Source organism: Danio aesculapii, chromosome 10 (assembly GCF_903798145.1).
Source record: "Danio aesculapii chromosome 10, fDanAes4.1, whole genome shotgun sequence".
Lineage (NCBI taxonomy): Eukaryota > Metazoa > Chordata > Actinopteri > Cypriniformes > Danionidae > Danio > Danio aesculapii.
In genome coordinates this window covers 14,729,129-14,742,099 of record NC_079444.1, presented here as the reverse complement: position 1 = coordinate 14,742,099, position 12,971 = coordinate 14,729,129, and the positions used below count along the sequence as shown (strand labels likewise).

The following is a 12,971-nucleotide window of genomic DNA, read 5'->3' as shown; positions in this document are numbered from 1 at the left end:
AAGAACGAAGGAAGGAAGGGGAAGGAACTGAAAAAAGAAAAAGAAAGAAAGAAAGAAAGAAAGAAAGAAACAAACAAACAAACAAACAAACAAACAAACAAACGGAAAAAATAAGGAAGGGAGGAACGAACAAATGAATGAAGGAAGGAAAGAATATAGAAAGATTACTAAATGCACTACAGAATGTTACGTTTACACATCCCTGCACAAACTGCTTGTAAACGCATCAACTTTTCACAGCATAATACTTACTACTCACAACTATTGAGTACTTTTAAAAGGTCTACTTTTTACTCATACTTAGAGTAATATTTACAACAAATACTTTAACTGCCACTACAATTTTAGGCAAGTAATGGTACTTTTACTTGTATATGATTTTTCATTACTCTTTCCACCACTGGTTACCACACTTACAGATGTTGTATTTCCAGACATTAGTCCTACATTTAGGAACACAACCTGACAAGTTTCTTCTCTTCTCAAGTCTTTTGTTTTGATCCAATTTTTTGGTCACATTTTAAATAAACAATTCTATTAACAACTAACCCCTAAGATTTTTAGCTCAAGAAACTACTAATTAGCTGCTTACTAATAGGTGGTAAGACAGCAGTTGGGTTTAGGTATTGGGCAGGATTAGAGACCATAATAAGCCGCTAGTAAATGGTGTGATTTGTAACAAACTAAAGTGTTACCAATTTTTAATCCAGTCAAAACCTGCCTTAAACTACCTAAGCACTTGTAAACACAGTGATACAAACAGTAACAATACCTTTGATTATACTGTACAAGTTTAAGCATGAGCTCTTATCCTATTTGGTTTCATAAAGAAAACACAACTCAAACTCTTCCAGGCCTTAACTACAGTGTTTGGGAATCAAAGCAGACATTGTTCAGCCTTTGAAGGCCATAGACTTAGTGCAGGAAGTATGATTTGAGTTACTGATGATTAGAATTAGTTCTTTCTGATCTTTTTATGTGAACCATATTGAAACTTTGCAGAAGTTTTACACTGGCAAACAGCTAAATTACTACATGAAAGATAAAGTCAAGCATATTATCAGGAGACGCTCAGTCTTACTGGTTCAATGCATTCTTTAGACAACGGTGGTGATGGGAAAGCAGCAAAGATCAGCACTCCTACATAGAGATACGTCAATCCCACCAGCAGGTACGCCAGTGACAGATCCCGGACCTGTGAGTAAAGCATCAGTTCACATTTAATACCAAGAAAAAAAATTATATTATATAATATAATTATATAATTATATAATATTATTACGTATTATAATATTATTATTATTATTATGTATAATATTATTATGTAACCCGCGTTATTGTAATGCATCACCCCCAACACTTCCTGACAAGTTGACCACAATGACTCATCTCCAAGTGTTCCTTTATAAAAGAGGTTTCCTTTTAGCAACTCTAGCTGTTTAAGCATCTCTATAGAAGAAGTCTTGTTTTGTTTTGTTTTGTTTTTTGCACCCAGTCTATAATTTTTGGAATATGGAACTAAAGACATAGCTAAGAAGAAGAATGAGAGAATAATGCACTGATGGGAACACTCACATTGTTTTCTTGATGTTTGTTGTTCTTCATGAGTGTGATGATGCAGTTATGAATGAAAAATGCCAATGTGAGAACTCCACTCAGCTGAGGAAACAGTGTTCGGAACTCTAAAGCAAGACAGAGACACAAAGATGACCACGCATTACATGTCAAACAACAGCATGTGCTTATTCACACTTTCACATGACTCGCATCTGGGCAGCTTCAAACTGTTATTGGCCATTTAATCATTATCAGATGTGAATCTCTGCATTAGTAATGATAGTTTATGTCTCCTCTCATACAGCCATAAAGCATCTTTCAGTGATTGTTTTCTGCAAGCGAGTAAACAAGATGATTTTGAAGCAAAAACACTCTTCGCTACAAGATCCAGTTTACAAAATGTCTTGTGAACAAATATTCTGTGTTTAATTATTAAGTTATCTCAGTGACTTTTTCACTAACCATGCATAATTTGCCAACATTTTATTAAAGCCCAGTTTGAGCTCTTTACCGCAGTATTAGACTTCAGGCACTTATTTGTTTCTAAGCAATTAGGGCTGTGCGATATGGCAAAAAAAATAATCACAATAATTTTTTCATATCAGTCGATATAGATAATTATCGCGATAAATGTCAAATATTTATATTATCAATTTTAAAGAATTTTCAGCATGCCAATCGCCTTGTGCAGCTGATTTAACACATTTTGTGAAATGTTGTAGTTGTCTGACAATATGAATAAATAAATAATAAAAGCAAAGGAACAATCTTAATTCAGCATTTACTGTTGAAGTTTTCAATAACCTAAGATATTACCTACAAGTTATTGGATATTATTGTTCAACATCAGAAAAAAATGTAATAAAACAAGTTGGGAACAAGTAAAAGGTGAGTTAATGGTGACAGAATTTTCAGTTTTGGATGAACTGTCCTTTTAATTGGGAGTATAGTATAGGGAATTTAGGGTGAAATATCCTTTAATATTTTTCATTTAGGGATGCTAACAATTACTTGATGATCTATTAATTGTCAATAACCCTTTAATTGATAGACCATATCGATGACTGATTAAGCATGGACATTTAAAGGTTTAGTTATGCTTTGCACTGTGAGACATGTCCAAGAATTACATAATTAAGTGTGTGCAGTTTACCTTAGGCTACTTGCATGCAGTCACCCTCTTGACATTGCACATTGCGGGATGCATAAAAAAACCCTGTTATCCGTTTTATTATTTTAGTAATCCCACATTTCAGATCTCCATTCTATCTGCGGGTGTTTTAACCAATTTGATATCAGACTGAAACAAAAAGGCCTACGCAGACTCTCATTTTATAAAATCGCACATCACGGCGAGACATGCGGGGAGCCTCTCCAATGTCAATGGGTTTCTGAGCTCTCATATGCTATGCTTCAAACAGAGTTTATTCTTCCGAGGTAACCTCAGAATACTGTCAGTGCTGCGAATAGTTTGTAAAGACTGTCCAGCTCATGCTGCTCAAACCACGCTTCGTAAATGAATTAAACTGAAACCGTGAAAACAGTTTAATGTATTGTTTTGGCGCTAAAGCATATACTATAGCGGACTTGTTTTCTCAGATGTTATTCGTTATTGTTTATGTTGTAGATAACTGACCAACAAAACATACATTAAACAAAATTCAAAAGAAAATCAAAAGAAAAATAAAAGTATATATTTTTAGTTTGTGCCTGTCAATGTCGTAACAAATGCCCTTAAATAACGCAGCCTGTAGTTTACAGCAAGCATCAAGTGTTCGTTGATCTTTCGCCTGTCTTTTCGGGGGGTGTTTTCTCGTAAGGCACGGCTTTCAAAAATGATGACATGAAACTCTGCTGGGTAGTTGCGCTGGTTTACCAACACTTGTTTGGGTTGTGGGAATATAAATATGTTTAATCTAGTTCAAAATTAGCAATATTTTATATATATAACTGGAAAGTTATATTCTTTGTTTTTTTAATTAGCTCAAGTCATTCAAAACTCTAGCTAGGGTGTGACGCACCTTAAAAACTCTTGGTTTCCTGAGCACTGACTGTGCCAAAGTGATGCAAATGCTAAAGGCATCGTCTCAACGAATCTTCTTTTGTCTTTGGGTGATACTTTCAAGCTGGTCAACTGGCCGGAAGGGTTCTGACTCCAGTACACCATTTGCACACTTTATTTTCATGCTAAAAGGTATCGTGAATGGGTTCTTATATGCTGATGAGATCGGGGCTGGAAAGGCAATTAACCCTGCCGGCAACAACACTTCATTTGCATGCTTTGTTTAGGTTTGTCTCCACCTACATGTATCAATGTCTGTAAAAATGTATTTAAAACTGAGTGCTTGGTTGCACTAGTTCAGAGTTCTTTCGATGACGCCACAGGGACGCAGATTTGCTTCTTAATAAAAGGATTCTGCTTTGAAGATACCCGAAAGTTCTCCCGGGTTTTTGGCTTATCTTAGAATTTCACAACCGTTTTGGTCCCGTGAGCCAGATAGAGAAATTCACAACAGGGTCTGTAATTTTATTAGCATCTTCATAAGGGTGGTATTGTTTAAAAATGATGAAACAGGTTTGTGGTGTTGCCTGCTTTTGATGACACGAGTCATCTGCAGTTTGCAGGGCACATTGCTCTGTTTGTGTCGGATTGCAAAACTAAAGTAGCTCCAGACTACTAAAGTCTAGTAACATGTCTGTGACTGTGACGTTTTTTATCTTATTTTTTCTTACTCTAAGTGCAACTAACACTGTATGGGTGGAAACTTGTACTGCGTGTGGCACCCGGAAGAGCAGGCTGCAAAATGCCTGCGCAGCGTTATACACAGTGCGTGAATTTTATTGAACATTTATCAAACTGTCAGTATCGTTTTATCGAAAAAAATATTTATCATGATAATTATCGTTATCGAATTAATCGCCAGTCTTATAAGCAATTGAAAAAATTTAAATAAAAATAAATCACTAAAATGTCAGGACTTCTCCAGGCCCCCAAAACACCTTCAGTCCCCAGAGGGTTAATGTTAGACAAATTGTCCAGCAATCACTAGCATCAAAAGAGGTAAGAGTTAAGACTGCTTTCTAAATCTTTGGTCTTGTTGTCAGCTGGTATTTCCAAGCATTAAAACGTGTCTCATGTGACCACTTGTTTTTCATAGAGTCACAGATTTCATAGAGATCCTCTTATTTCATCATGCTCCACATTACTTTTGTGGAAGCACTTTTTAAAAATGCTGAATGAACAAATCCATGGTACACAGCTTAAACTCCATGTGAACCTGAAGTTGCTGAGACTTACTTCAGTATGTTGATGTACTTTCAGCTGAAAGGGAAAATTGAGTAGGAGCCTTTCTTTTTGTACATCAATGCCTCATAGCAAATGGTAAGAAGGGTGTATCTAAGACTATTGTGGCTAATGTCAACAGAGATGGACCGCTACTCCAAACGCAGAACCAAATGTTTAGACTTTGAAGATTACACATATACATATATATATATATACACATATACATATACATATATATATACATATATATATATTCCACAACAATATAACTTCCACAAATAAATCATTCTTAAAAAAAAAAATTTTTTTGATATCACTTAGTTTTAAAAAAAAAGTTTATTTCACCCAAAAACAAATTCAGTAGTACAACGTGGTAAATCAGAAACTCTAGAAGTTTCCTTCATGTTGTCTGTTTCTACACTGTAAAATCTTCAAAATTTGATAAGCCGTAATTCGGGAATTGTGGTGGGAGTTCCCTTTTCAACATGTGCTACACCCAGTTGACCAATTACAACAGACTGAAGAATTTTACCAATCACCACAGATCAGCATCTCGCAAAAACTGATGTTTGGGAAAATGTTTCATTGAGCGGCGTGTTTCAGAGTTGTGGAGCAATGAAAAATATATACTCATCATAATAGGGATATATATATATATACCCATCATAATAGCCTTCATCGTCTTCTTGCGAATGAGCAACAGAGATTTTACATTTTTAGCGGCCATTTGCACTGAACATGCCGTGAATGCAACGTATCGAGATTCGGCCATTAAAACAGCTGATCCACCAAGTTTTTCAGCACTCTCTCCGAACACATTCTCAATTGATCTCGGCTGGCGGATCAACATTCACCACATGATCTCTTTCATCGGCGCCATTGTTTGTAACTTTAGGTGGGTTTGCAAACCTGTGTACTTTTCTTTGCGTCTTCCTTCAGCCATTTAATAAAGTCACAGAAGCTCCCTGTCATCTCAACTAGGTGCGACTGGAAAGTGTGAGCACGCTGCCTCACGTGCGCATCCCTCCATTGGAAATATCAAACTTGCCTTAGTTATAGCCTCAGTCAAAGTTAATCCAGTGTGCGTGGTAATTAGTCTCGGTGTACAAGCTCAGAACTTTAAACTACCACACAGTTGGCATAACTTTCACTATTAAAGGTTTCTCAACGCCGTGTTTTTGCACAGAACAAAACTGCTACTACTAAACAAAGTAAAGAGAAGTGTGGTTAATAGTCAAACCAGTTAATCGTTGCATCCCTATACGAATGACACATGCATTGTTACATAGCAGCTCTAAAACTATACAAAGACACAAATGATTTTGTAACTACCCCTCTGACACATTCTGGCACATTGGGAATATTGATTTCTCAACAGTAGTCTCTGCTTGGTCTTTGTCCGAGTCGTACATGTACGGCTGATGCTGGTCTTCTCCCTCACGTTGCTTCTCTCTGTCTGCCTGTCTGTTGCCATACACAAAGCGGGGGAGCTCTTGGCTTTGCCCCTTTGTTAAGTTGGGCGGGAAGCCGAAACTAATTTTCATGTGAAGCAGCACACCCCTAAAACAACGACATGTGTACACACCCCCAAAATGACACCTAACACATTATAATAAATAAATCTGAATTGTGTTTTGAACTAAACCTAAACTGGCACACTGAGAAGAACCATAATATTAATATTAAGTCTTAAAAGAGGTAAAATAGGTGCCCTTTAATACTAGGGAAAAAATAGAATAAAACATATTACACACTGTAAAATTTACTGTATTGTCATGTGATGTAAAACACAACAAAAAAAAAACAGATATAGTATTAAAATATGCTGTTTTACACTGAGGAAGTTGCATGCTTTGGTAAATAAGTTTACCTGGAACAAAAAACATTGATGAATCAAACCAGTGGAACTCCAGGTGAAAGCCCAGTTGAATAGCTTTATATGTGACCAGGAAAATTAGATAGATCACTGATATAGTGCCTGTGAAAAACAAACAAACAAAAAAGTCTATTAAACAGCAGGCAAGCCAAACCCTAACTGGCAAGACTGTTTCAACAAAACAGAAAGCCAGGAACCTTAATGTTTCACTGATTAATGACTTTTTATACGCAGATTCTGAGAGTATTGTCTTCATTAGCTGACTATTACGGATCAGATCAAGTCCAAAATACTTGTTTTAGTGGATGAGATCGTTAAAGTGTTAGGTCAAGGTCAACTTTATTTGTATAGCACCTTAAAACAACATGAATGTTGACCAAAGTGCTTCACAGACATGGCAAACATAAACATTTAGAGAGACAGGACAATATATGCTATAATAAAATTAAAGAAATAAAAATACATTTTAAAACATCTGTACAATCATGAGTCCTAAAAAAATAAGTAGGCAAAAGAGAAGAGGTAGGTTTTGACAGATTTTTTAAAAACACTTGTATGTAGATGAAATGTAGATGCTTATGTGGACGAAGCTCTAATTTCTAAAGATAATGTGTTCCAAAGTTTGAGCATAGAACGAGAAAGCTCCGTCTCCTTTGGTTTTCAAGCGAGATTTAGGAACAATTAGCAGAAGCTGAGCAGAGGACCTATTTTTTTTTTTACCAGAGATTTTTGGGGAGAATACACTCTTAAACTTAAGCGTTCAGATATATAGTCTGGGGCAAGTCCAAGTAGAGCTTTAAACACATACGATAATACTTTGAAATCAATTCTCTGTTTCACAGGGAGCCAGCAAAAAGAGGCCTGGATGGGAGAAAGGCGTTTCCTCTTTTTTTGTTCCAGTTAAAAAAAACGGGCTGCTGCCCTTTTGGTGTTAGTAAAATGAAAAATCATCTTCACAACAAAAATAATATATAAATGAAAAGATTTTTAAATAAAATCAGAGAGATTTCTGTTTTTCCACTGAAAGTCTGCTAAAAGGATCAACACATCCATATGAATTAAGCAATTTATATGATAAACAGAACTTTTACTCACAAATATATTGATCAGTGAACATGTTCAATAAGTGTTTGTTCAATGATGTAAAATAAATTTGACTGATCAATGAAAAAAAATCTGTTGGTATTAACCATAGTTTTGCATTAATAGACTTCATAGAATTAATTTCTTATGGGTTTAATAAAAAACAGAATGTTCATGTTGGGGTGAAATAACCATTTAACAAACTAGTACACACAGTATCTAGTCTACTTGACCTTACAAACCTTACAACATCTCAATTTCGTAAAGAGAAAGTGCATCTTCACAATGCCTTGAAATGTGTTTTCTTTTTTCCTTTTTTTTAATAATTTATTTTAACAGAATAACACTTGTACTGGTATCTCGCGACAAGTACACCAATTTTTGTTCAAATGGCATTCAAATGCATAAAAATGCTTGAGAGCAAAGACAGAAATAAAAGGAAACTATAAAACCAAATTTAGAAAGACACAGTCACTGAGTACCCCTCAAGAAAAATCCAGAGGGAGAACCAAATGCATCAGAACACATCAGGTCTCTGATGTAAATCGTAGGTTATTTTTTCCATTGGTAAGTGTGGTCACCTGACTTAGCCACATATTGACAAAGTATCTGAGCAGTTGACCATATTAATAATAATAATAATAATAATAATAATAATAATAATAATAATAATAATAATAATCTTTATATACAAAAATTCTATACACATTCTTTATCATAATCAAGACACAGTTCCACTGTACAATTCAGAAGGTATACCTTTAGGGACAAAGCAAAAGTTTTTTACAAAATTATTAAAAAAAAAAAACTATTGGAATCTCTTTCCAGTACATTTTGATTTTGTCACAGTCCCAAAAAACATGCATCACTGGCCAATGTCTACCTTACTTTTGAAACATAACTGAGAACAATTGGGAAATATTCTATAGAGGCGAACTAGAGTTAGATAAATCCTGTGAATACATTTATAATTTTGTTCCTGAATCGAAATTGAAGTACTTTAGGGATAGATATTTGAGAAGGCAGATAGCCATTCCTCATCACTAAAAATAGACACCAAATCCTTTTCCCATATTACCCTCAAGAAATCAAAGGTTGAAGGACCGGTATTAGACAGTAATATATCAGATGTATATCAATCAGAGACCTTTTGTATTCTAATTCTAATCAATCTTTTGTCATCTTGCTTAAAACTAAAAATGAACCTTTTTGATTTCAATTCAAAAACAAAATAAAGGTCATACCTAAGAAAGTGAACCTGGCGAAGAAAGAAGCAGAGCGGAAATTGAGCAGCGGCAGCAGCAGAAGAATGAGGTAAAACGGGATGGTGTTGGTTTTACTCCACCAGCGATCAAACTCAAGACCTGTGCTGTTACCACTTCCAGAGTACAGGGAAGTGCTGCTGTTCCCATGTGGATCCAGATCTGGATATGGACATATAACTAGTGCGAGAGAACACAAACACACATATACGTTCATTATAATAGCACATTTAAGGCCCTGTTTCCACATTGTATTGGAGTGTTCAATCAAAACATCTAACCTCAAGGAACCTTAAGTTGTTCCAAAGCTTTGAACAAGATATTTTGAAGAATATTCAAAACCTGTACCATTGACTTCTGCGGTAGGAAATGGTTACAGGTTTCAAACACATTTAAAATCAATTTATATCATGTTAGTGTGGATAAATGATGAGAGAATGTTCAGTTTTGGGTGAACTATTACTTTAATATGCATTTTCAGTGATCCAACCACTAGTAGTGGTCATCAGAGACGCATTGTAAATGGATCAAAATGGACGCACTGCCACTGTTGCCGTTTCAACATGTATGGTCTTTATTAGGTCAAACAAGTTATCAGCAGTGTTGCCAGACGTACGATAATTATCGTATTTGTATGATAATTTCGACCTCTGTACGATGCGCGATCAATAATGAAAAAAATCCTACAATGTACGATAATTTCAGAATTTTATGGCATTTAAAATGAATTTCATTGTAATCTTAGGGCTTCTATACTTATTGATCTATAGCTGCATCTCGTCTACTGTCTGTGAGGAGAACGTGGAGTTAGACATGTTTTCCATCTCATCTTACCTTACATTTTCTCAGACAATCAACGTGGAGAATGGCTCTCTCTCGTGAGTTAACATTCCTGCCGTGCACGGTCGTGTGTAAGTCAGTCGTTGTCAGGTTGAGGTTGATTGTTTAAGCAATAAAGTTTTGAAAAAGTAGTGCTGAAAAGGAAGGTGAGAAGGACAGGGGAGTTTGCCGTTGATGTTCTCATTTTTCCCCATTAAAATGCGTCAGGTGACTGTGTTTTTCCAAAGTTAATCTAATCAAAACAAAGCCACAAAATCGGCTCATTAAAGATACTCTGAATGGGCTCATGCACACCTCAAAGTATGTTAAACATTCAGGGAGAGTGCACTGCTTTCAAGCTAACCAGCACTATGTTGCGGTTCATGACGGCATCCAATTTGTACCGCAAAATGAATGCCTTAACATCTGGCAACACATGCAGGACAGCGACTTGGAGGTGGAGTTTGAACCTTTTCACTAAGGTACACTTTTTTTTTTTTTTATGTATTATGGTAATTTGCATGTTGTATCAAAGTGCTATTGGTCTAGATAATAGCTGTATACTCTCTGTTTGACTCGTGTATGATCATTTTCCTCCTAATACGATAATTTTGATGTTCTGGAACATTTCCAATCTGGCAACACTGGTTATCAGAGAAGTCCTAGATTTATCATTTTACCAACATCCCACCTGAAACCATTAATTAGCCTCATTAATTAATGTCAACTGACCTAGCCAGGGCTCGAACCAGCAACCTTCTTGCTGTGAGCTGACAGTGCTAACCACTGAGCCACCATGCTGCCACAGTTTTGCATTTATTTTTATGATTATGTTTATGTATGTAACACCGTGGTCCTGCTAGACACTAGATACATTTCATTCCACTTCATGTACTACACATATGTAGTGGAATGACAAAGCTCAACTTAACTTGACTTCATTTCATTCATTCAAGTCATGTTTGGGGGTTACAAGAGAGTGGGGGAGCAAGAGAATGAAAATCATGTGGATAACCTGATTACAATCATAATCTGTGCATTTCAGTACAATGCACTGTTTTGGTGGACTTTGTTCACAACACATACAGTATCATAATAATCACAGGCTAAGTCAGAATACGGTTTGTGCGTGTTGAACAAATACGACCACATGACACTTGTTTAGACGTGTTTTTAGTGGTTGCAGGATGATAAAAATTCATCCTAATACAAATCCCAAGAATTTAAAGTTTATTTTTTTTAATCAAAGTTTCTTTTCAGTACACAATACCAAGTTACAAATAAAATTCTAATTTTCATGGTCAGATTTGTTATAGTGTCATAAAAATTCTGGAATATCAAAAATCCAGAAAAATATTTTGATTAAAATATTATGTGAAAAAAAAGCACATAATGATTCATCAGTCATTCATTTTTTTTTTTATTTTGCAGCTTAGTCCTTTTATTATTAAGGGGTCGCCATGGCGGAGTGAACCACCAACTTACGGACAATTATGCTTATTCAATTCACCTGCAGACAAATTACCATGTTTTTAAACATTCTGTATGCGTGCGCAGCGAGGTTGCAGGAAAAAACGGGAGCGCTAGCATTTACATATATTTTACATAATAATAATAATAATAAATCACTTCGACTTCTCACCTCTCTCAGTTCCATTTGTGCCAAATGCATCTGATGTGTTGACATTGTGAACATAGTCTGTAAATGCAAAATATATAAAAGGTTATTCAGAAAAACAATGTTAGAATTCTAATTGGCAGTAAAACAAATGACAAACGGCAGCAAAAAACAATTACGTACTGAAAATGAATTTTCCTGTATTGAACAGGAAGTTGGACATGAGCACCCAGTAGACGACCATTGCACCAATCAGTGACACCAGCGAGAAGACGAGACTGGACCATTTTCCAAATCCCCCAAAGTAATATTTACACACATCAGGAAACTCCCAGTCTGAGGTATCTACGTAAGCTGCAAAGACACAGAGACTTCATATTTAAAAAAACATCATGTTACTCTGTAAAACATGACTTATGAAATGAGACACAAACCAAAATGACATACATACACGAATACATACATTCATACATGTACTGTAAAAAAAACAACAAAAAAAACATGGGGGCACAAATGAAGCAAAAAAGCTATTTGTTCTTTATGTTGATATTTATATGCTCCTAAACAATGTTGCCAGATGTACGATAATTATCGTATTTGTACAATAATTTCGACCTCTGTACGATCAATAATAAGAAAAATCCTACAATGTACGATAATTTCAGAATTTTATGGCATTTAAAAGAAATTTCATTGTAATCTTCGGGCTTCTTATTGATCTAGCTGCATCTTTTCTGTATTGTCTGTGAGGAGAAGGTGGAGTTAGGCACGTTTTAGATCTCATCTTATGTTACCTCTTCACAGCCAATCAACGTAGAGAATGGCTCTCTCTCACGAGTTAACGCTCCTGCTGCGCGTGCCCTTGGTTAGGTCAGTAGTTTTCAGTTTGAGGTCGATCTTTTAAGCAATAATGTTAAAACAATTACTGCTGTAAAGGAAGGTGAGAAGGACAGGGGAGTTTCCCCTCGATGTTCTCCTTTTTCCTCATTTCAAAAATTCGGGGGTGGGGGGGTGCACCCCCAACCAGCACTACTTTGCAGTCCATGACGGCATCCAATTTGTACAGCAAAATCAATCCCTCAACATCTTGTGTCACTATGTGTCTAGATAATAGCTGTATACTCTCCGTTTGACTCGTGTACGATAATTTTTCTTCAAATATGATAATTGTGAGGTTCTGGTACGATACTTTGACATTTCCAATCTGGCAACACTGCTCATAAATCCAAACAAAATTAAGATAACTTTAATATAAAATCAATGCATTTTTTATGACTGAATTGCAGAAATATTGGATGTATAGGGGCGGCACAGTGGCTCAGTGGAGAGCAGTGTCGCCTCACAGCAAAAAGGTTGCTGGTTCGTGTCCCGGCTGGAACAGGAGGCATTTCTGTGTGGAGTTTGCATGTTCTCCCTGTGTTGGTGTGAGTTTCCTCTGGGTGCTCTGGTGTCCCCCACAGTCCAAAGACA

General features: G+C 35.9%; 1 protein-coding gene across 1 annotated transcript in view; it reads right to left on the bottom strand.

Moving 5' to 3' along the window:
- Window positions 1–12,971, bottom strand: part of slc38a9 (solute carrier family 38 member 9) — a 46,475-nt gene that overhangs the window by 13,469 nt on the left and 20,035 nt on the right. Inside the window, exons 7-12 of the mRNA XM_056466338.1 lie at window positions 11,685–11,855; window positions 11,526–11,582; window positions 9,047–9,244; window positions 6,714–6,821; window positions 1,576–1,682; window positions 1,082–1,195 (exon numbers count right to left, since the gene is read on the bottom strand). Coding sequence (XP_056322313.1) covers window positions 1,082–1,195; window positions 1,576–1,682; window positions 6,714–6,821; window positions 9,047–9,244; window positions 11,526–11,582; window positions 11,685–11,855 — 755 coding nt within the window. The remainder of the gene's footprint in view (window positions 1–1,081; window positions 1,196–1,575; window positions 1,683–6,713; window positions 6,822–9,046; window positions 9,245–11,525; window positions 11,583–11,684; window positions 11,856–12,971) is intronic.